The sequence below is a fragment of the Rattus norvegicus genome, chromosome 11 (genome assembly GCF_021556685.1).
Source record: "Rattus norvegicus strain SHRSP/BbbUtx chromosome 11, alternate assembly SHRSP_T2T, whole genome shotgun sequence".
Taxonomy (NCBI): Eukaryota; Metazoa; Chordata; class Mammalia; order Rodentia; family Muridae; genus Rattus; species Rattus norvegicus.
Genome location: NC_141544.1, coordinates 98,124,666 through 98,150,477, shown reverse-complemented (window position 1 = coordinate 98,150,477; position 25,812 = coordinate 98,124,666). Strand labels below are relative to the sequence as shown.

Here is a 25,812-nt window from a genome sequence, read left to right as displayed (position 1 = left end):
GACACAGAAATAAGGGAACCTCTAGGTCTTCCTTTCAACGGTCTGTCTCATCATTCAGTTGTGACTCTCACTCTTTACCAGGGACCTCACAGCTGTCAGGTTTGGATAGAACCCAGAATAGCAGTCAAAGAATGGAATACCAACAAAGGTGACACCATCTATCTACAGACATCTACACCAAAATAATCTTAAAATTCAAAGATCTTAACTCCAGCTACACCAAGAAAACCACAAATATGAACAACAAAAACAATACTCTTCCTGCATAAGCCAGCAATTCTATTGCAATAGGTCCTGAAAAGGCAATTTGGCTAAGACATAAGACAAAGTCTTGAAAACAGTAAAGATTGTGTTCAGGGCTGGAGAGATGGCTCAGTGGTTAGGAGCACTGACTGCTCTTCCAGAGGTCCTGAGTTCAATTCCCAACAACCACATGGTGGCTCACAACCATCTGTAATGGGATCTGATGCCCTCTTCTGGTGTGTTTGAGGACAGCAACAGTATACTCATATACATAAAATAAATATTTAAAAAATATGTTCAAAGATGAACAAAGACCTTTATAAAGACAGTGAAAACAAAAACAGATAAAGGAAATAATCAAATAATGAAAAACTCAAGTCAGTCAGTAATGAAAAGCCATTCATTTCACTGACTGACTGACAGACAAGGAAGAGAGAATCTCAAGTCACAGGTAAGCACCACCAACAGACTGAGACATAGAAGAGAGAGAAGAGAATCTCAGGTTTTGAAGATAACACAGGGAAATAGACTGTCAAGTCAAGAAAAAATTAATTCTACAAAAAGAAATGAAGCACAAAACATCCAGAAAGTCTAAACACTATGAGTAGAACAAACCTATGACTAATAGGATAATTATTGAAGAACATTTGCCCAACCTAGAGAAAGAGATGCCTATAAAAGTACAAGAGGCATGCAGAACACCAATAGAATCATAAAAGAAATTTCAAAGACACAATATTCAAAGCACTAAATGTACAGAAAAAAGTATATTAAAAGCTGCAAGGGGAAAAGACCTTGCCATTAATATAATAGTACCATTAATATAGCAGGGCCATCAAGTTTCAATAGAAATTCTAAAAGCTAGAAGGATCAGGGTGGATGTTCTCAAAAGATGAAACAGAAATGGCTAAGAAACACTTAATTAAAAAAAAGTTCAACATCCTTGGCTACTAGGGAAATGGAAATTAAAACTACTATTAGATTTCATGTTACCCCAATGAGAATGGCCAAGATCAATAAACAAATGACAGCACTTTACGGTAAAGACACAGGCTAAGGGAGCTGGTGGTGGTGCCAACTGCTCTGGTCTTTATGGAAGTCAGTGTGCAGGTTCTTGAAAAAGCTGAAACTCAATCTACCTTAATATCCAGTTACACCACTCATGGACACACACTCAACGGACTCTATAGTCCACTGCAAAGATGTTCGCTCATCCACATTAACTGCAAACAGCCTAGATGTTCATCAAGTGATGATTGGATAACGAAGATGTGGTACACTTACACAATCAAATATATATACATTTTATAGGGAGTCACCCTATAATGGGGGAGACAGTGTCCCAAGTAGACATCCATGCTATCAAATCAAATCTCCAATGTCAGATGTGGGTTATATCTTGCTGTGTCACTTATCAAAGGGGTCCCATGGATTCCATCCCCTAAACATCATAGGCTATTTTCAAGATTATTGGCTGTTGGTTATTCCTCATAGACTGATGGCAATGCCATAGTGTTGAAGACACAACCTACTTATGTCATCAAACATGCAGATTTGAGGTATTGTCCAAGTAGAAGCTTTACCACTACTGACTAGTGTTTATGGTACTCAAAGGTACTTTGCATTCTACTGGAGAAGAAAAGTATTGTTAGTTGGATGCAGCTGCAATGCTTGTGAACTACAATAGTGATGTATCTGTAAGATACACTGAAGCAATAGCATATGTTATGGGAGTAACCAGCCATTTTTTTTCAAAATGAAAAGAGGGTTTTTTTTTTCCGTGTGTGTGTGTGTGTGTGTGTGTGTGTGTGTGTGTGTGTGTGTGTGTGTGTGTGTGTGTATGTGTGTGTATGTGTGTGTGTGTGTGTGTATGTGTGTGTGTGTGTGTGTGAAATATGTTTTGATCATGCTTTTCCTCAACCAACTTTTGATTTGATTTAAGGCCTGTTGTATCAGATGGAATCCACACCTGAAACTGCTAATGTGTCCAAGAACCCAAAACTCGATAGTTCATAGGCCTATGGGAAAACCAAATACCACTCATCTTCTAAAGGAACAGAGCAATAAAATGACTCCTAATGACATTGCTATAGATCCATAGATCAGTGCCCCTCTCGGCCATCATTATGGAAGTTTTTTCTTAAAATAATTAGCACAGACACCTACAACTGGACACTATGTGGAGAGTGAGAGCCTTTGGGACACTCAGCTTTAAGTGGGACATCTTTATCAAACCCCTTCCTTCAAGGTTCAAGGATCTACCCGTAGGAAAAGATACGAAGTTTATGAGACAGAGACAGAAGATGACTCCAAGGAAATAGCATCTTTCAGAACAACAGAGCTGATGCGCAGAAGAGATTGTGGTGACAGCATGCAAGGATCTGCACACATTCAACCTAGACAAAATCTCAGTATGGAGATGAGAAAGTGGACAAAGTCACTCCCCCTCTTAATCAAGAATGTATTTGTAATTGATACCTGCTGGAAATAGGTATGTGTGCATGCATGCGTGCGTGCGTGTGTGCATATGTGTGTGTGTGTGTGTGCATGTGTGTGTATGTGTGTATGTGCATGTGTGTGTATGTGTGTATGTGCATGTGTGCATGTGTGTGTGTGTGCGCGCGCGTGCGCGTGTGTGTATGTGTGCATGTATGCGTGTGTGTGTATGTGTGTGTATATGCTCTTTTTTGTTTTGTTTTGATATTTTTTTAAATCTTAGTAGGTTTTTTTTTGCTTTTTGTTTTTTATTTTGCCTTTTGTTTTGTTTTGTTTTGTTTATGAGAGAAAGAACATGAAGTTGGATGGGCAGGGAGATGACAAAGATACAGGTGGAGTTGGAGGAGGAAATGTGATAAAATATATTGTATAAAATTTTTTTAATAAATATGGGAAAATATTTACTATCAATATTTTAAAATTATTATAATAGCAGTGATCTTACTCAATGTGTCCTGGCAGTATATGAAGTAGAATATTCTTGCAAAGAATGTCCACTTTTGGGGTTGGGGATTTAGCTCAGAGGTAGAGTGCTTGCCTAGCAAGCGCAAGGCCCTGGGTTTGTTCCCCAGGTCCGAAAAAAAAAAAAAAAGAAAGAAAAAAAAAGAATGTCCACTTTTAAGGATTCTTTTGAGCAGAGACATTAGAGAAATATCTTGACCTTGTCCCTTTCCCCTGTGGCAGCTGTCCTCATTACAGGAGAGAAGAAGCTTCATTAATAGGAGGATAAGGCTGAGAAAAAACATATGTTAACAAACCTTATTAAACTAATCTTCATATGGGGTTGCAAACCTCTCCAGTCCAGTCCTTTCTCTAACTCCTTCACCGGGGATCCCTTTCTCAGTCCAATGGTTGGCTGTGAGCGTCTGCCTCTGTATTTGCCAGGCTCTGGCAGAGCCTCTCAGGAGACAGCTCTGTCAGGCTCCTGTCAGCATGCACTTCTAGGCATTTGCAATAGTGTATGGGTTTGATGACTGCATATGGGATGATCCCCAGGTGGGGCAGTCTCTGGATGGCCTTTCCTTCAGTCTCTGCTCCACATTTTGTCTCGTGTTTTCTCCTGTGAGTATTTTGTTTACCCTTCTAAGATGGACTGTAGAGCTCCCAGGGCCTAAACTACCAACCAAAGAGTACACATGGAGCCACTGATGGCTCCAGCCACATATGTAGCAGAGGATGGCCTTGTCTGGCATCAATGGGAAGAGAGGCCCTGGTCCTGTGAAGGCTCGATGCCCCAGTGTAGAGGACTGACAAGGTGGGGAGGAGGGAGGGAGTGGGTGGAGGTGGTAGAGCAGGGGGAGAAGAGATGGGATAGGGTTGCCAGAGGGGAAACAAGGAAAGGAGATAATAATTGAAATGTAAATAAAGAAAATATTCAATAAAAGTAAAAAAAAAAACCTTCATCTTTCTAGTTTCCCCCAGTATCCTATGGAAAAGCCCTCTAGTGTCCTATGTTTATACAAATTATTTCTCTATCTAATTTAGTATATAAAAATTCAGATCAGACAGCTTTTTGAAGTCTCCCTTTGTTGTGGTGATTCTAATATTCATATTGTTTGAAGCCAGACTAGTCCAAATCTGTCTCAGAGGTTTTGATGAAAGGACAAAAGGACAAAAGGTTAGTTCTGTGTCCTTTCCCAGTGTCAAACTTGGCAAAGTCTGGACCGGGGCTGGGGCTGGGGCTGTGGCTGGGGCCAGGGCTTTGGAGATGGCAAGGGTTTGGCCGCTGGGAAACCAGCGTCCTCCCAAGGGCTGTAGTTGTCAGTGCTAACCCTAAGGCAGCTGTGTCTTAGGCATCCTACATTCTCTTGCCAGCACTGTCTGACTTAGCTTTTTGTTGACCATGGCCTTTCCCTCAAGATGCTGTACTTCTTAGTAAGCTTTCTTGTAATAAGTCTTCAGCTTGTGAAAAACCTCCTAGTCCCAGCTTCTGGTCTGTATTTAGTGATTCCAGGTCTTCCTGCTAGGGACATCAACATTCAGGGCCCTTATTTCTGTGAGTCTGGGTCACACATAAAAAAATTAAAATGTGTGCTTTTTTCCCTGTGCCATGTCAGTTGGAGTCTTAGGCCCAAAACAGATAGCACAGAGAAGAGGTATTCACTCCCCTAAACGAGTAGGACGAGCTAGAAACTAGCACTAAATAATTGTCCTTTCTTACTTATCAATGTTCTGAAGATTAAGAATGAATAATATGCTGTCTGTGGTGGCACATACCTTTAATTCCAGAGAGAGGGAGAAGGAGAGGGGGAGGGACAGGGAGCAGAGAGACAGAGGGGCAGAGAGGCAGAGGGACAGAGAGGCAGAGGGGCAGAGGGGCAGAGGGACAGAGAGACAGAGAGGGAGAGGGACAGAGAGGCAGAGGGACAGAGAGGCAGAGGGGCAGAGGAACAGAGAGGCAGAGGGGCAGAGGGGCAGAGAGGCAGAGAGAGAGGCAGAGAGAGAGGCAGAGAGAGAGAGGGAGGGGGCAGAGAGAGGGGCAGAGAGGCAGAGGGGGCGGGGCAGAGAGGCAGAGAGGCAAGGCAGCAGATCTCTGTAAGTCTGAGTCTAGCCTGGTCTACATAGTTAATCCCTTTCTCCAAAAAACCCAAAAGAACATATAATGCAATGAAAAAGAATCTTAGAATTTAGATCTAAGGAACCAAGATTTTATAAGACCAAAGAAAGTCTGTCATAAATTGTAGGCAGGAGCCTATGGCTGTTTTTTGACAAACTATTGGTGTCTCAGGTGGAGTTTCTATTACTATGATAAAACACCATGACAAAAAACAAGCTGTAGAAGAGAGAGTTTATCTTACAGCTTACAAGTCCATGGAAGAGCCAAGGAAGGACCTCCGCAGGACCCTGGAGGCAGGAGCTGCTGCAGGTATGCAGGGTGCTGGCCACATATCTGCTCCTCATGCTTGTTCAGCTTGCTTTCTGTAGGCAGCTAGGACCACCAGCCAGGCATTATCCACAATGGGCTGGCCCTCCTTGTCATCGTCAATGAAGAAATGCTCTGCTGACCTAACTACAGGCTAACACTTGGAGGTGTTTCCTGTTATGATTCTTTCTTCTCAGATGACTCTACCTTGTATCAAGTTTACATAAAAAGTCACCAGCATGATTTTTATTACAGACCATGAAAACGGACAACCCTACCATTACAACTTCTTCTACTACTTCATTTATGCCTATGTACTTTGGATGAGACATTACTTCTAGAGACAAAAACATGACATTAATTTGACTTTTAAAGTGAGAAAATTCAATTCTGGATTTGGTTTTGCCCTAAGTTTAGTATGTAAAGTGGAAATTTCTGGAGACTCAGTTAGGTCATAATAATGTTTTGCCTGGACAGACAGGTGAAAAAATGTTTTGCTGAAGCAGACACAGGCCAAAGGATGTTTCGCTATAGCAAACATGTGAAAGAACACATGATGTTTACAGAGAATTTAAATACACTCTCACAAGGCAGAGGAAGCTTAAGCACTGGCTCATTTTGCTCTGTCTGGCTAGTCTTTCCTGCTGAGACGCATGCATCCAAGGTTCGCCTTACATTGCATTGTATTCACTTGTGGGGACGTCATAGAGAGAAACTCTCTGAAGAACTTCTAGTGAGATTCCTGTGGCTTCTTGCCCGCTTCCGTGGACTCCGGCCAACTGACCCGCCCTGTGGTTTCTTCTGGATTGAACTGCCCTTGCTGATTCATGTGTGGTGTCTGCTGAGTGAGCCGGACTGCAGGTGCTGACCTGTGTTTGGTGTTTGCTAGTGGACTGGACTGAGAACAACAAGGATTGAAATCCCACCCCAAAGAACTATTTCTAAACAGGTCCACTTCCCCTGCACCCTTATAATCTTTCTTTTCCACTGCCTCTGGTGGGTGGTGGGCTAGAAGGAAGGTTGAACCCTTTTTAAAGTAGGCTTTGAAAAATATATGTTTTAACTGGAAGACAGCGTAGTAAAGCCATGCAAACAGGGCAAAGCCGTTAAGGCTTTTAAAATACCAAACCTCTTTTAATCTGGTAAATTATGTAGATCAGAATTATATGAATTTCTCATTTTTCATCTTTCGACTCAGGAGCAATGAGCAGTGTTGTCTTGTGTTTTGCATGTAAAACAGCTTAAATCATGGTTAGAAACTTTCTGTCTTTATATCACTTCAGTTTTATAGGGGGAAATATGATCAGAACTAAAGGTGATAGGCTCACAGTTGGGTTCACTGTGTAAGTCAGTAGTTATTGGACTTGGCTTGATAGTCATACTTCATACTTCATGAATGCAGTGGCCAGAATTCTTTAATCTACTGGATTTTATTTTAAACTCATCTTAAAGGTTTCTTTTAGAAAGCCTTAGCAAAGAGATTTTAAGGCAACCCAGCAACATGCAAAGCATCATTAGAAAGGATGCACACCTTGTTTCAAGAGCACAGCAAATACTTGTTTCTACCCAAGCAGGTTATCTGCATTCTCTCTCTCTGCGGCTCCTTAGACCTGACCAATTGCAGAGTCCCAGGATACACACCTTGTGGCTTTGGATGTGCAGCGGAGCGTTTTGCTGGTGTCCTCCCATTTATTCCCCGAACCTCTGTGGTTGTGCTGCTTGTTGTATGAGGTGGAGTGACCTTTGCACAGGTATTGCTGCCTACAATTTAAAAGGAAAGGAAAGGTAAAAACAGAGATACAGCACTCTTGTTTAATCAGTTAACCTTCTTCTGACCACATAAAAACAGCATTCTAAGACCTTAGAAACGCTTGGTGTGTACGTGTTATCCTTGACAGATTTTCCCGGGGAAGACCTCATTCTGTGTGCTCAGAAAGCTTCATATTCACACAAAGACCTCTCTCTGTCTGCAGAAAGGACAACATGTAGCTGCTAGTTGATACTGTAGTGTCGAGTCAGTGACTGAATTATTCAGAGCCTGGGGAAGAGGTCTGATAAAGACATCCCATCTAGGGATCCCAAGGTTTTTCTCTCCCTAGGTAATGCCTGGCTGTGGGTCTCAAAACATGAAACACAACTGGCTGAGAAACACTTAAATGTTCAACATTTGCTGTTTGTCATTTGTATATAAAAAGGCAGTGACTTTGCTTAAAGTGTTTATCAACCGTAGGAGTTTCCCTGTGGAATAGTTTCCCAGGGGAATTTTTGGGTCCTTAATGGATACTATCATATTATCTACACATAAAAATATTTTGACTTTCTCAATCTATATCCACTTGATCTCCAGGACTTACCTGTCTCCTCCTGCCAGTGCTGATGTGTACCACCATGCCTAGGGCTTTATGTAGGTGTGGGGATCTGAACTTGAATACACATGCTATTTTTAATGAGCTATACTCCCAGCCCTTAACAGTTCTTTTCCATCATTCCTTAAAAATTTCTCCATTTATCCCACAAGTTGTAGAAAAGCACTGTATCTCATGTGCTAGTGAAAAGGCCTTAGTTATGAAATCAAGAGCAAATAAAAAAAAAGACAATTGCCATAAAACTTCATTTACATTAAGTACCTAATACAGTCACATCCAGAAAGAGAGAAGGTAGAACACAGGGTGCCAAGAGCTGAGGAAGAGAGGTGGGAATGGCACATTATTACAGCAATTCTCAACTTATATGGGTCATGACCCCCCCAAAGACCATCGAAAAAACATAGATATTTATATTATGATTCATAACAGTAGCAAAATTACAGATATGAAGTAATAACAAAAACAATTTTATGGTCGGGAGTCACCACAACATGAGAAACTGTATTAAAGAGTCAAAGCATTAGGAAGGTTGAGAACCACTAAGTTATTGTTTAAATTAAAGAGTCAAAGCATTAGGAAGGTTGAGAACCACTAAGTTATTGTTTAAATAATATGGAGTCTCACATTTGTAAGCTGTATGAATTCTGCATATGAAGGGTACAGAATAGCATAATAAAAGAAAGTATTTAAAATTTAAGTTCTAACATGAAACTCAAGAAGGATGACCAAAATGCGAATGCTTCACTCCTTCTTTAAAAGGAGAACAAGAATACCCTTGGCAGGGAATAGGGAGGCAAAGATTAAAACAGAGGTAGAAGGAACACCCATTCAGAGCCTGCCCCACATGTGGCCCATACATATACAGCCACCCAATTAGACAAGATAGATGAAGCAAAGAAGTGCAGGCTGACAGGAACCATATGTAGATCTCTCCTGAGAGACACACCCAGAATACAGCAAATACAGAGGCGAATGCCAGCAGCAAACCACAGAACTGAGAACTGGACCCTCATTGAAGGAATCAGAGAAAGGACTGGAAGAGCTCGAGACCCCATATGAACAACAATGCCAACCAACCAGAGCTTCCAGGGACTAAGCCAGTACCCAAAGACTATACATGGACTGACCCTGGGCTCCAACCTCATAGGTAGCAATGAATAGCCTAGCAAGAGCACCAGTGGAAGGGGAAGCCCTTGTTCCTGCCAAGACTGAACCCCCAGTGAACGTGACTGTTGGGGGGAGGGTGGCAATGGGGGGAGGATGGGGAGGGGAACATCTATACAGAAGGGGAGGGGGAGAGGTTAGAGGGATGTTGGCCTGGAAATCAGGAAGAGGAATAACAATCAAAATGTAAATAAGAAATACTCAAGTTAATAAAGATGAAAAAAAGTAAAATTTAAGTTCTATATATTTTGTTATAGTTGCACACAATTAAAATTTAAAATTAAATGCAGGAGCAGGAAGCTGAGACCTCCTAGCTTCCAAGGCAAGCACAAATCAGAATGAACTAGCAACCGCATGAGGCTTTCACTCTAAAAGCTGCTATCAGCAATGTACTTCCTCACAATGTTTCAGACCTAAACTTCCCCAAACCTCGGTACCAACCATCGAAGATCAAGTATCCAAATGCCCGAGACTGTAGGGACGGTCCCACTTGAACTACCCAACTCTACATCCAAAATAATTCACAGACTTGGATGCTGATCACTGCCTTTATTGTTACTTCTGGATCAAAGCAAGCCCCACACAGTCTCCATACTCCTTCTCTAACTTCCAATACAGCTGACAACTTGGAACTAGGCTACGGGAGATCAAGTGCTTAAGCTTCTTCAGTGGCTCCACACTACCAGGAGAAAAGCCTCACGGTCTTTAGATGATCTGTAGTCCCTGCACTACCCAGCCTCGGCTCCACTATCAGGGAGGTCCTCATTTACGACTGCTCCGTTTACATCACTCCAGTAGCACTGATCTTTGTTCCACACACTGGCCAAACACATTTTATGATCTAGCTGTTCTCTGATGGGATGCTTCTCCAGGTAATTCTTGGCTACCTGTTTATTTTTTCCAAATCTTAGCTCAACTTTTACCTTCTTAATACAGATGACCCTGACACACTTCTTTCTGTAGCTGGTCGTCCTATAATCTTTTTCAAATCATTTGCCTGTAGTCCTCGTACCATGTAATAACTGGCACACTGCCCGCCTTCTCTACTCGGAATCTGAGCTTTAGAACTCAGCCATCTTTGTTTGGGTAGAGTTCTTGGCCACCACCTGTCACATAGTAGTGCACAATAAACATGTTGAGCAGATAAATTCTAGAGACCTTGGGGGCAAGTATTTCTTTTCTTACCTAGGTATGCTTTGCTAGACAATAGCAGAATATGTAAGAATATTATAACTCACAGTGTATTTCCACACACTTCCAATTTTTATCCCAAACTTGAAACATTAAACGTTATTTCTATACAAGTTCCAAACTTTCATAAGTATGGGTAAAAGGAGAAAAAGCAGACTTTAAGAATGTTCTTCACATTCCAGAAGCAAATTTGTAAACATCTGGAGTTATGAATCTTCCCAGATGTTCACCTTAATAACAATAGCAGATGTCAGCTTGCCGCTACAACATGCATTAAAAAGGCTATTGCCCATTGCTATTACATACAGGCAAGCTCTGGCAATGCTCTGTGAGCCCACATAACTGTTATCAGAAGGGAAGTAGGGACAACGGTATCTGGCTTATGGTGAACACTTTATAAATATTGTTTCTATTATCATTTATCTGGATGCCCATTCTTCCCACTGTTACAGTGCCTCGTCTGTTACAGACGACATCTCTGCTGCTTGGATGTTCTTTTTTCACCATCCAGCACTTTGGATAATTTCTGGCAAAAATTGTAACTCTTGAAAATCAATACAATAACTCGTTATTCAAACCACAAGCAGAAGCACAGTAGCACAGTAAATGAATTTTGAAACCTCAAAGCCTGCTCTTAGTGACACAGTTCCTCCCATAAGGCTACATCTCCTAATCTTTTCAAACAGTTCTAACAACTGGGGACTAAGTATTCAAATATATGAAATCTATGAGGGCCATTCTCATTCAAACCATGGTAACAGGTATATATCTATGTGTATGTATACATATATGTACATATATATATATCTGTGCGTAACTGTATGTGTTATATATGAATATGTATGTGTACACATCAACATATTATGTAAGGTGACAGGGTTCACTGTGTAGTACAGGCTGGCCTGAAACTCATCATGTGATCAAGAATGGCCTCCAACTTACTGCAATTCTCCTGCCTGTCTCCCAACGACTGGGATTATAGTTATGCACCACCATATCCATATATACATATACATATTTTAAAATGTGAGATGTACCTTCCAGCAAGAGGAGCTTGAAATAGAAATTCCAGCTAGTAGGGGAAAGCAAGGGAGAGTTTGATTGCTGTGTGACAGTGACTGATATTGTAGATCACACCCATGTACTGAGCCTCTCATTATCTAGCTGTTTTCTACTTTTGTTCTCAGCAAATATGGGTGAAGTCCACCCTTTAAGGGCTAATGTCCTTAAGTTTGCTGAAAGCAGCCACAAACACCAGCAGGGAGGGAAGAAAAACCATGGGATGAGAGATCCAGAACTTTTTGGGTATTTCCCAATTTCCTAAGGAAATTAAAGTCATGTACATGTGAAAATATGCCAAATATCACAAAACTTGTTACAATTATAATTTAGAGCTGTGGTTCTCAATCTTCCTATTGCTGCCACCTTTAAATACAGTTCCTCGTGTTATAGTGATCCCTAACAATAAAAATTGTTTCATTGCTATTTCATAACTAATTTGCTATTGTTATGAATTTAATGTAAATATTCTTAGAGATACAAGGTTTACAAAGGGGTCATGACCCACAGGTTGAGAAACACTGACTTAGAGCTTCTTACTGCTTTAACACTTACATAGTCTGCTGCAAAGATTCTTGCTTTAATATCACTAAGGTTCTTACCACAATTAAATTATTAGAGTAATGGTGTCTAACTAAACTGAATGTTCATTTCTGAATCAAGCATGAAGTCTGCAAAGCACATTTTATGCTTTCTTTCCCTCCACTCTAGAGTCCTATGGAGTGATATAATCAAGATATTATAAAGTTCATTATAAAAATTCATCAATGGGATTAAGTAGATAGGTTAATGTCAAATTTGATTTGTGGGCACACCTGCAATCCAGCTTATAAAAATCCTTGGGTTGCAGTGAACTAGACTGTTGGGGGGAGGGCGGCAATGGGGGGAGGGTTGGGAGGGGAACACCCATAAGGAAGGGGAGGGGGGAGGGGGATGTTTGCCCGGAAACCGGGAAAGGGAATAACACTCGAAATATATATAAGAAATACTCAAGTTAATAAAAAAAAAAGAAAAAAAAATCCTTGGGTTGTACTAAGGAACTCAAGTGACTACGTCGACTGTATCTCTGGTTACTATGACCTCAGTTTCAGCCCAGATGATATAGACAGGAGCTTCAAGAGATCCGCTATTCCAGACAGTGCAATTTAATAATTTAATAACAATGCATAGCAAAGAACACGCATGTATTTATTAATAATGATTTATTAACGATTCACGAGGAATGTATGCTGACAGCAGTCCAGTCTTGACTTGGGATATCACAACACACGGAAGCACAATGCAGGTTACTTCCTCTGTTAGCAGCGTTGAGCCCCTTGCCGGCCTATTTTCCAGGTCCTCAGATTTCCGGGATACTTTCTGATCCTCCCACTTCTGACCTACACTTGATTCTCAATTCTGAGGCTGACAAAATGTTCCTACCATGAATTCTCTCTAGAATCCAGGGTCATGCTATGTCAGATTCCCATGATTGTTAGGTCTGAGCTACATGGCTGCAGTTTCTGATAAACTGATTCCACTCCCAGTTTCTGCTCTCAATATATATCATAAGCAGCCCTGTTTCCAGGTCAAGATGATTATATGGAATGGGCCTGGGACTAGAAGGTAGCAAGAGTTCCACTAATGGGTAGTGTGTGTGTGTGTGTGTGTGTGTGTGTGTGTGTGTGTGTGTGTGTGTGTGTGTGTGTGAGTGTGTGTGTGTGCGCGCGCGTGTGCCTGTGTGCGCGCGCATGTGTGTGTGTGTGTGTGTGCGTGTGTGTTTGTAGGTGTCTGTGAAAGAGAGAACTCTGTGATATAGTTATATACTAACAAAGATTCCACTCATCACATTTACATGTGATTTATGTGTAGCACAGTGATTTTAAAGAGTGAATAACAAATATTGTTTTAGACTCTAGCACCAATCACAAAAATCATTAGAAACACCGTATTGTAGTATAAAACCAAATTTAAGAAATAATTTCAGATTTTAAATGGAGCTTTAGAATTGTTTTTAAAACTCAAGGTAACAGATGCTGGCGAGGATGTGGAGAAAGAGGAACACTCCTCCATTGTTGGTGGGATTGCAGACTGGTACAACCATTCTGGAAATCAGTCTGGAGGTTCCTCAGAAAACTGGACATTGAACTACCTGAGGACCCAGCTATACTTCTCCTAGGCATATACCCAAATGATGCTCCAACATATAACAAAGACACGTGCTCCACTATGTTCATTGCAGCCTTATTTTTAATAGCCAGAAGCTGGAAAGAACCCAGATGCCCTTCAGCAGAGGAATGGATACAGAAAATGTGGTACATCTACACAATGGAATATTACTCAGCTATTAAAAACAATGACCTCATGAAATTCATAGGCAAATAGATAAAACTAGAAAATATCATCCTGAGTGAGGTAACCCAAGCACAGAAAAACACACATGGTATGCACTCATTGATAAGTGGATATTAGCTCAAAAGCTTGGATTACCCATGATAGGATCCACAGACTACATGAAGCTCAAAAGAATGCTTCAGTGAGAATGCTTCAGTCCTTCTTAAAAGGGGGAACAAAAATATTCATAGGGGAAGATACAGAGACAAAGTTTGGAGCAGAAGGAATGGACATTCAGAACCTGCCCCACCTGGGGATCCAGCTCATATATACACAGCCACCAAAACCAGACAGTATTGCTGATGCCAAGAAATGCATGCTGACAGGAGCCTGATATAGCTGTTTCCTGAAAGGCTCTGCCAGAACATGACAAATACAGAGGCGAATACTCACAGAGTACCATTGAACTGAGAATTGGGTCCCTATTGGAGGAATTAGAGAAGGGATTGAAGGAGCTGAAGGGCCTTGCAACCCCATAAGAACAACAATACCAACCAACCAGAACTTCCAGGGACTAAACCACCATCCAAAGAGTACACATGGACAGACCCATGACTCCAGCTACATATGTAGCATAGGCCTTGTTGGGCACCAATGGGAGGAGAAGCCCTTGGTCCTGCCAAGGATGGACCTCCCAGTGTAGGGGAATGTCAGGGTGGGGAGGTGGGAAGGGTTGGGTGGTTGGGTAGGAGAACAGCCTCATAGAAGAAGGGGCAGGGGTATGGAGTAGGAGGCTTATGGATGGGAAACTGGGAAAGGGGATAACATTTGAAATGTAAATTTAAAAATCCAATAAAAATAAAAATAAAAAACAAACAAAAAACTCAAGATAATAATGAATGTCTACAGGGTGAATTTAGATTTAAAATTCATTTTAAGAATTCTACTCAAATCTAGCGCCACAGAGCTCATGACAGTTTTCTCTCCATACATGGAATATATGCCATTTTTTCCCTCCTATCAAAGGATGAGAAATATTGGAGAAAAGGTTAATGCTTGCACCAGTTCAGCAAAGACAGTACCAAGGAGGATCTGTAACATGTAGAGTCATGGGTCTGCAGTGTCCAGGTTACAGACCAGTTCTTGCTAGTCATCTCTTTTGTCAATTACTGGAGGACAGTTACATTCATTTATGATGCATGTATTGCTCTTCACTGTATTGACATAGTCCTTATGATCTATCCTTTTATATAAAAGGTTACATACCATTCCTGATCTAAATAATAAGAGCAATGAACTATCAATCCATGGTACAATTCTATAATCCTGGTTCTGCCCCAACTAGCAGGCTGATCTTGGGTGAGTACAAGTCTCTGGGTATCCTGGAACTCATTAATAGCAGCATAACTCACTTGAGCTTACAACCAACTCCACACACACTCAGTAGAACAGCAGTGCTACATTTATTCTCTTATTGCCCTAAACCTGCCTTGTGTAGCTCCTTTTAGACTGTATTCTATGTTTATTGTAAGTATCTTCCTGAGATATGTACTGCATGGGAAAACTACACTTTGTGGTTCTCAGCAATCACGACCATTAGATTCACTTATGGAACACTTAAAAAGGAAATGGCTACACTTTGCCTGAGCCTTAAGTTGTTTCATCAAACTCTCAGATGGGGGTGGGCCCCAGGGGTTAGAAGTTTTAAACTTTCTACTAAATTTGAACGCCCTCAAGCTGAGAACTATGCTCTTGTCTTTAATCAAATTAGTATTTAGAATGGAAGCTATATGACATGAATCCTACCTATGATTTTAAACAATTAAGCTAAAATATTGCCGAAGTTAGAAAAGGTAGGTACCACATAGATTTGCTAACATTTTACAAGAAGTTATTTGGGCTCATAGTACCACATTTAAGTCACAGCCAATATTTATATGCCAAGCATGGATCCCTCCTCACAGGTAGAAGGGAAAAGTCAGACTAACTGGCTGCCTGCATGTAGAAAAATGAAAATAGACTCATATTTGTCACCTTGCACAAAGCTCAAGTTCAAGTGGGTCAAGAACCTCAACATAAAATCAGATACACTGAATCTAATAGAGAAAGTGGGAAAGATCCTTGAACTCACTGGCACAGGGGGAAATTTCCTAAACAGAACCCCAATGCTCACACTCTAAGATCAAGAATTGATAAATAGGACCTCGTGAAACTAGAAAGCTTCGCAAAGCAAAGGATATAGTGAATAAGACAAACCGGCAACCTACAGATTGGGAAAAATATCTGCACTAATGCAACATCCAATAGAGGGCTAATATCCAAAATATACAAAGAACTCAAGAAGCTAACCATCAAAAAACTAACAATCCAATCAAAATAATGGGATATAGAACTAAACCGAGAATTCACAACAAAGGGATCTTGAATGAATGAGAGGCAAATGTTCAAAGTCCTTAGTGATCAGAGAAATACAAATTAAAACGACCCTGAGATTCCAACTTATACCAGTCAGAATGGCTAAGATTAAAACCTCAGATGACAACACATATTGGTGAGGATGTGGAGAAAGAGGAACACTCCTCCATTGCTGGTGGGATTGCAAACTGGTACAACCACTCTGGAAATCCATCTGGAGGTTCCTCAGAAAATTGGAAACAGATCTACCTGAAGACCCAGCAATACCACTCTTGAGAATATACCCAAAAGATGCCCCACCATGCCACAGGGGCACATTTCCACTATGTCCAGCCTTGTTTGTGATAGTCAGAAACTAGAAACAACCCAGATGTCCCATGACAGAAGAATGGATACAGAAAATGTGGTTCATTTACACAATGGAGTACTACTCAACTATTAAGAATGAGGACATCCTAAGTCTTGCAGGCAAATGGATGGAACTAGAAATTATCATCCTGAGTGAGGTAATTCAGACCAAAAGGACATGCACAGTATGTTCTCACTAATAAGCAGATATCAGCCCAGAAAAAATGGTACAGAATATCCAAGATACAGTCCACAGAACTCAAAAAGTTCAACAAGCTGAAGGCCCAAGTGAGGACACCTCAGTCCCAGTTGGGAGGGAGAAGAGAGCAATCACAAGGGAGAGGGAGGGAGGGACTTGGGAGGGAAAGGGGATGGAGGTGAGGTGGAGGGTTGTAAAGAGGTATTGGAAGGGGGAAAAGGACTGAGTCCCTGAGGACCAGCAGAAAGAATGGAAATGGGCAACCTCAGGAGGTAGGAGATTGGGTTGGGGCGGGGCGGGGGTGCTCCAGAATGTGCTGGAGATCTGGGAGGTGGAGACTCTCAGGTCTCAAAGGGAGGGGCCTTAGAAGAAATGCCCTACAGTGGGAGAGGGAACTCATAGAGCCCACCTTCAGCAGAAAGACAGGGCATCAAGTGAGGTAGCCATTCCAAAGTCAAAACTCTGACTCACAATTGTTCCTGTCTGAAAGAACTGTAGGGATGGAAATGGAGAGGAGCCTGAGGAAAATGAGGTCCAATGACCGGCCCAAAGTGGGATCCAAGTCAAGGGGAGGCTCCAAGGCCTGACACTATTACTGAAGCTATGGTGTGCTCACAAAAAGGGACCCATCATGACTGCCCTCCATAAGACCCAACAAGCAGCGGAAAGAGTCAGATGCAGTTATTTGCACCCAACCAATGGACAGAAGCTGTTGACCCTTCTGGTTGAATTAGGGAAAAACTGGAAGAAGCTGAGGAGGAGGATGACCCTGTAGGAGGACCAGCAGTCTCAACTAACCTGAACCCCCAAGATTTCTCAGACACTGAACCACCAACCAGGCAGTATACACCAGCTGATATGAGGCCCTCAACACATATATAGCAGAGGACTGATGTGTCTGGGTTCAGTCAGGGAAGATGGACCTAAACCTCAAAGACTGGAGCCCCAGGGAGTTTAGAAGTCTGGTGGGGTGAGGGCTGGGGAGGTGGGGACATCCTTGTGGAGACAGGAGGCAGGAAGAGGTATGGATGTGGAATAGTTGGAGGGTAGACCAGGAGGGGAATAAAATCTAGAGTGTAAAACAACAACAACAACAACAACAACAAAAGAAAAAAACAAAAAGAATGTATTTGTGCCCCAGAAATATACAGTATTTAATCCTTGTCTCTGGATTCTGTCAATAGCATCTTCTAGAAATTTCTTAGAAACAGTAGTATCACCTCTTCCTAATAGTGGGTTGCAAAAACCCTTGAAGTTTTCTGGGTGACAGGAGCCTCTTGTGTTCTCATAAAGTCAGACCCTGGATAGCCTCAGATGGGGCTCCTTGGCAGAAAGATCAATTAAAAATTTTCAAATCTTGTTCCTTCACAATTTCTAGCAAGAAAGAAGAACCGGAGGTCGAGTTAATTAATAATCAGTCATGTCCATATGACTGAACCGCTCAATGACATTTTACCAGAGCTTTGAGGGGTTTTTGCATACATATATGAGGTGAAGCATCCTCACATAAGAGCCCATGTCCTGACACATTTCTGTGCCTTTACCATATTTGATAGTATAGAGCTTTTCTAAGTTCTGTGAGACATTCTACCAAGCCACTGACCTTAGCAGGTAACAGAACCTCCCACACATCCAACTGGTCAGAAGGGGAAGCAATTTTGTGGTCCTGTGTATTTAACCTCTGGGTTCTGAGGCTAACTCTAGGGGATCTTAGTATCAAAATTAAAATATGAGACACCTGATTAGTGTCAAAGGAGGGGTTGGAGACTTAAAGTTGGAAAAACTCTCCAGTTTAGTGTCAGAAGTGTTCTAGGAATTGAAAGAGATCATAGTCCTTCTGAAAAAAGAAAAACAAACTCTATGATGTTACCCATTTTGCAAAAAGCCAATTTTTAGGAGTATGTCAGTGCTTCTTTGCAAAAAGGAAAAATATATCCCTTTTTATGAGGAAATCTCTCCAGACTTTGTAGATTTTCATTTGTTTTATATTTGATTTTTTGGTTAGTTTTTCTGGTAAGTTTCTCCAAATTAGATTTCCAGCTGCTAAAATCCTAGCCAGCCAGTTTCTGTAAACAGGCTTCAGCTAAAGTCTTGCTGACTTTAGTTCACTTCCCCGCCACCAGGGTTCATCTGCATTTTGTCTTTCCTTATGCACTTCTGCAAACCAAAATGAGCTGCATGGCAGTAACTCACATGTCCCATTCATGCATGCACTTACCCGTGTACAAACACACACACACACACACACACACACACAGAGATAATTCTTGAGGTTTTTGTCTTTTACTGTCTACTGTAATGTAAAGTACAGGCCCCTGTGACCCTGCCTCCAAGCTCTCTTCTCCCAGGTATGTCAAGTTGGCAACTAATCTTAGCCATGACACAGGGCAAGCCTAAGAGAACCAACTCCCAAGTTGACCAATGACCCTACATGTACATCACAGCACCTGCTGTGTTGCACTCATGAACTCACATCACACCACAGAAAATAAGTGAATAAAATTAACCTGTGCAAGGCTCAAAGAAACAAGACCTAGTTACCACCGCTGAAGAGAACTGCACCATACTCCTACTGATTCACTCAGCATGCTCTTTCCTGGCCTCCTCTGGCACCAGGTATGCAAGGGATGTACGAAAATACACGCAAGCAAAACACCCACACACATTTAAATTATATTTAAAAAGACTAAGCAAAGTCCAAAATTGCAGGTGCACTCTATATAGCAGGAGGACCGTGCTGTAAGTTTGAGGCCATCCTGGTCTTCATATCCGATTCCAGGATAGCCAGAACTTGCCTCAAAAGTACCAAACAACAATGAAAACAAACCAATCAAACAAAACCAAAACAAGAAAGAAAAAAAAAACCTTAAACAAAATATGATAAAAGGTACAAATGACACTAAGTACATATACACATATTTACTTTACGCAACTTAAAAGAAATAGAATCACCCACTGATGTGTGAGGAAATGCTACTATCCTTCAGTTAGGTTTCTTGTGTAAGGCCACCATGAAGGCCACACTGCTGCCATGCCCCTTCTCCACAGTGCTGTCTGTCAATGCTGGCTGTTCCAACACTGGTCCCCCCTACCCCAGAACCACCTTCCAGAAGGAAATGCAGATTTGCTCTAACCATACCAAACTGCTTGAAGATAGAAGTTATTTCAAGAAAAACAGAACTTAATAAATGGAGTGAGAGAAGTTACTTCCTTTTTGCTGCATTTGTTCTTTTAAAATTTCACAAGTGGAGTTACCATGGCAACCTGTGAGCCCTTACAGAAGCCCTGAATGTCACACAAGAGAAGTGGAAGCAGAAGTCTGCTTTCTGTCTGGAAGGGAGAAGAGCAGGGCTTGACATGGGGTCCTTCGGAGCTAAGGACAGTTCTAGTGGAATCAGCCCCACCTGACTTCTGTAGTGTGTCTCTGACCTAGAAGGAAGGAGGGAGAGTTGCCACAAGTAAGAGAATTTTAGCAAATTCAAGAACTCCCAGCTATGTTTCCCTTCATCCGGCATTTTTCAGGAGAATATATGGTTCTATCCACACAACAGAAAGAAAATAGCTGAAGAAATGAGCCCATGTCACCATTCTTTTAAAGTCTCTATTTCCTTTTTCAATTCTGTGTGTGTGTGTGTGTGTTTTCACATGTGTGTGCTGACGTTGAATCCCATAGAGCTGGAGTTACAGATAGATTTCAAAATGCTTGACATGGATCTTGGAAACTGAACTTGGGTCCCCTGGAGGAACAGTCAGCTCTTCAACTCTCCTCCTCTGAGACAAGGCCTCGTGTAACACAGGCTGTCCTTGAACTCCTGACCCTAAGGCCTCTGGCTGGAATGTGCTGGGGTTAAAGCTTTATATAATCATTTCTTGGCCAGATTTCAAAGTTTTGCTGTTTGGGTTTTTGGCAGGGAGGAAGGGATGCTACTGAGACACGCTCTCTCTTACTATATAGCTTAGGAGACACGCTCTCTCTCACTATATAGCTTGGGGACACACACACTCCCTCTCACTATATAGCTTGAGGAGACATGCTCTCTCTCATTACATAGCTGAGGACACACACTCTCTCTCACCATATAGTTTGGGGACCCACGGCAAGCCTCCGTCTAGCTATCAGAGTCAGCTTTGCATTTCCGTTTAGAACAATATTTTTAGGAGATACTTCCTATCACATGATTACAATTTTGTTTTTGTCTTTTGAGACACGGTTTCTTTGTTCATAGACTAGGCTGGCCTTGAGCTCACAGAGATAACGCCTGCCTCTCTTCTCCAAGTGCTAGGATTAAGGGGATGCCCCACCATGCCTGGCTAACTGACTACGCTTTTACTTTATAGTGGAATTTCATTTCTGTTTAAAAGACTTAGTTTCTTATGAATTCACTCTCTAGAATATGTGAGGAAACCACAGGGACTTCACACTACCACTAAGAGTAATAAACAAGTAATGCAAAAGAAGTCTTAGCTGTGTCTGACATGCATAAACAAGGGACGTGCAACTCCTCAGAATTCTCCATCCAGACAAGACCGAGGCTGCTGGACTTTGTGTGACCCACAGGCCAACACATCCTCTTTCTACTAGAAACATGTCTAACCTTGCTCATCCCAGAAACAGAAGCAAAAGGAGAGACTGGCCTGGTCCTTTGCTTTCCTTCTCTTGGCAGCTGAACAAGTATTTTAGCTGACTTCTGTTTTTTATTAACCAAACAAATTTTTGTTTTCTTAAGCGAGAGAAAGCTTCCTAAAAAAGACAAATGCTGTGAAGGAATACTTATTTTAATCCTGTACATGAAAAAACAAGGCGAGGCTTATTTTTAACTTTAAATAAAACCAAAACTCTGGCCTGGCACATGGATTCTACACCAATCCACACAGTAAAAAACAACATGGAAAGATACATTAGAAAATGCACCTACATACCTCATCAGTGGACACAACTCCACAGGAACAGTCCGCTCGGGTTTAGTAAGAAAACAGCTGACTTTCCTCTGCTCATGTGTTTAAAACCTCTTGGCTTAATAGTGGGGAACTGGCTGGCGTTCTGCGGATGCACTGCAGACTGAGGCATTCTTAGGCTTCACTGTGTAAGGACAACCCGTGTATCACTTGCTACACCTCCCTGGGGGCTGGACTGCTGTGTCACTCAAGGGAGTAGATGAGAATGGAGAGACATCTACTTATAATAGTGAAGTAAGCAGTGGAGCAGCACAGAAACTTCAAGTACAATTGCGAACGGGATGGGTTATAAACCCACTTGTGCCTGACCCAGCAACAGTCCCCGGGACAGGCTACGGGAACACAGCTGCTCCTCTCCTGAGTTGCTCTCCTATCCCCTCCAACCCACCCCTCCCCTTCAAGAGCTGCTACAGATTCGAGTTCTGGAAACTAAGATTAATGTCTCAAGTTGAATGAACCCCAAGTGCTATTTTGTTACTGTAACTTTCTTTTTTTAGCACAGAACACTGATGTTCGGAGAATAAACTGTGCAGAATTACTACACAGTACAAAACAATTTCCTGAAGAAAGAGGTTTTATTTCACAAGATGAACTGGTAAAAATACTTACTGCTCACCATAATATATATATTACAATATATATTATATATAATATATATGTGTGTATATATTACTCAATTGGGAAAGGACTTTAATTTTTTTTCTTACAGCCTTGAAAAACTAAAAGTAAATAAAACATCCAAGCCTCTTTGAATTAAAGTATTTATGATATCACAGAAAGATGACAGATTAATAGACTCTTTTCCCACATATGTAATGGTCTTCACGTCTTGCATGCATGAAAATTACACACACACACACACACACACACACACACACACACACACACACACACACACACTGGTGTGCAGTGAGACAAACCAGCTTTTTTTGGGAAAAAACAAACAAACAAACAAACAAGCAAACCAAGCTCATTCTGAAGTCTATGCTGGCCTCATTCACAGTCTCCCTGCAGTGAACACCTTCATACCCAGCTCATTTCTAATGAACTCCTCCCAAGTAACCCTGGTCAAGGTCTGTACTTCACTGCAGAATGCCTCAGTCACTACAAGAGCAGGCTTAACTGTGCATGCAATGGTGGGATGGCAAAGGCCCTTGACAGCCCAGCAGAAGGACATCAGAAGGAGGATCCAGACATTTGCCCTCTTCTTCCCCAGAGCTATTCATTCACAAGAGACTCTTAGTAATGGCGCCTGCTTGGCAGGATCTCATGGCAATCATTTTAACATTTTAATCATATAACATGAATTATAACTGTTTATAAGTATGTTTAATGTGGTTGGAGATGCGGCTTAAGGGTACAGCATATGTTTAGCACATCAACAGTCAGTAACACACATACACATAACACACACATTACAGGCTGTTTGCACTTAAGGAATAGCTTGTTTTCTGCAGATGGAAAAATTTTAATATACATTTAAATTTACATTCTTTTTTAATTAAAACATAACCATATCACTTCCTTCTCACTCTCTTTCCCTCCAACCCATACAGTGTTGGATACACTAGGCCTCAGATTCATGATCCCTTCTTCTCTTAATATTGTATGTACAATATACAATTTATATATATATATATATATATATATATATATATATATATATATATATATATATATATGGCTGTCACCTGCTGCATCCTTTTAGTGTTGCTTGAAGAGAAGCCAAAGAGAAGTCTGAATTGCCCTTATTTTCTGTATAAATCCTACCATGTCTATTTAAATCTCACTGAACGGGGGAAAAAAATTAGCCCTGCTTACACCACCACTGAGCCCTGTCAAATTTTACCACTGTCAAGAGTCAAATGTTTCTGTCTCCTAAACAGCCTAAGCCTCCATGGCAAACTTAAATTACAGACTCAGGTTTGCTTTTCTTTTCTGTGAATAGCTAACATTCACTTTGTGCCAGGTACTTCTTAGGTTTTCTATGAGACATTTCACTAAACCCTTACTTATTGTAAAAATTGTTTTATGATTTTATAATCATTTACTGAAGAGAAAATGAGGTTTATGAGTTTTAAAAGGTTGACTGTTCATATAAATAAAATGACAAGCTTTAAGAAGTTAATTTAAACTAGGCGGTGATAATGCATACCCTTAATCCCAGTACTCAAGAGGCAGGGTCAGGTAGATTTCTGAGTTTTAGGGCAGCCTGATCTACACAGTGAGTTCCAGGACAGCAAAGCCTACACAGAAATACTGTCTCAAAAATAGGACAAAACGAACAAGCAAACAAACAAACAGGCCAATTTATCAAGTTATGGCATAATTGCATTCACTTTTCCTTTATAGATGAAAGTCAGAAAACCACAGTATTCTCAGGAAAGTGACAGCTAAACCGAGGTGAACTTACACCAAGACTTCAGTGGCAGACTGCACGCTTAGCATGACTGGGACTCTGGATTCAGCTCACATTTCAAACTAACTGACAAAACAAATGGAAACCCAACTGTCTACAAGTAGATAATGTACAAATACAAACAAAGACAGAAGTGGATTCTAGGCTTTTCAGTACTGTCCCTAGGAGTTACCTGTCTAGTTAACTATGCATTCACACTCATGCTATATACAAACTAATTATCTCTTTACATAAACCCCTTTAACACAGTGTAGTAGTGTCAGCACAAGGATGAATTCTTCTAAATAAATAGGTTCTGCTACTTTCATTGATTTAGAATGTTTGTTATGCAAACCACTGTAGAGAAGACCTATACTCCACACTAACCAGGTATACTTGTTCCCAGAATTCCTTGCATCTTCATTTGCAGATATGACTTTATAACATAAGTAACACCAGGAAACTTCTACAGCTGATAAACACTTGCAGCAAAGTAGTAGGGCACAAAATTAACATACACAATCAGTGGCTTTCCTACGCACATATGACAACAAACTGAGAAGACATCGGGGAAAACACAATAGCCTTTCACAATAGCCACACACACAAATTACCTAGGGATAATTATAATCATGAAAGACTTGTGCAATAAATTATTTAATCCTGTGTTCATGGATCGGTAGCATTAATATAGTAAGAATGGCCATCTTACCAAAAGCAACTACAGATTCAGTGCAACCCCCATCATATTTGCAACATAACTAGAGATCTTGAAAGAACAATGTTCAGCTTCATATGTAAACACACACACACACACACACACACACACATACACACACACACACACACACACCCAGAATAGCTAAAACAATCTGACCACAACAAGAACTGTTGGAGGGTATCACCATCCCCAACCTTAAACTGCACTACAGGGGCATAGCAATGCAAACAGCGTAGAATTGATTTAAAAACAGAAACATTGACCAATGGCTTCTAAGATGAAAATGTAAGTCCACATACTTATAGACACATGATTCTTGACAAAGAAGCCAAAAATTTATACTGGAAAACAAGACAGCATCTTCAATAAATGGTGCTGATCAACACAGATGGCTGTATGTGAAAGGAACTAAATACATTCATATTCATTACTCTGTATAAAACTCAACTCCAAATGGACAAGAATATCAACATTAGGCCAGAATCACTGAGTCTGACAGAAGAGAAAGTGAGGATTAGTCTTGAAGGCATTAACCCAGGAAAGGGCTTTCTGAAGGACATCAAAAGCACAGGCACCAACAGCAACATTAATAAATGGAACCTCAGGAAACTGAAAAGCCTCCATATGGCAAGCAGCACCATCATTTGGACAAATTCACAGACTACAGAATAGAAAAGGATCTTACCAATTACAATTCAATAGGGGGTTAATATCTAAAATACTTAAAGAATTAACAACAAAGAAGTAGACACCAAGAAAACAACCTAGCTGAAAAGGGGACTAAATGGAGAGTTCTCAAAAGATGAAACATAATTGGCTCAAAATAACTAACAACCAAACACACCACACAAGGAAATGTTCAACTTCCTTAGTCATCAGCAAAATGCAAATCAGAACTACTCTGAGTTTTCATCTTTACCAGTAATAGTCAAGATGAACAAAACAAATGACAGCTCATGCTGGCGACGATGTAAGGCAAGGGGGCCACTCACCCACTGCTGGTGGGATTACAAGCTTGCATAATCACTATGGAAGTTGGCATGGCTGTTCCTCAGGAAGCTGGAAATAGATCTCATTCAA

General features: G+C 41.1%; 1 protein-coding gene across 4 annotated transcripts in view; it reads right to left on the bottom strand.

Moving 5' to 3' along the window:
• Fgd4 (FYVE, RhoGEF and PH domain containing 4) overlaps window positions 1-25,812 on the bottom strand; it is a 153,825-nt gene that overhangs the window by 69,954 nt on the left and 58,059 nt on the right. For 3 of the 4 annotated variants that reach the window (NM_001415054.1, XM_087575450.1, NM_001415055.1), the window contains 1 exon segment: window positions 7,244-7,363. In NM_001415054.1, the coding sequence (NP_001401983.1) occupies window positions 7,244-7,363 (120 nt within the window). 4 annotated transcript variants of the gene reach the window in all.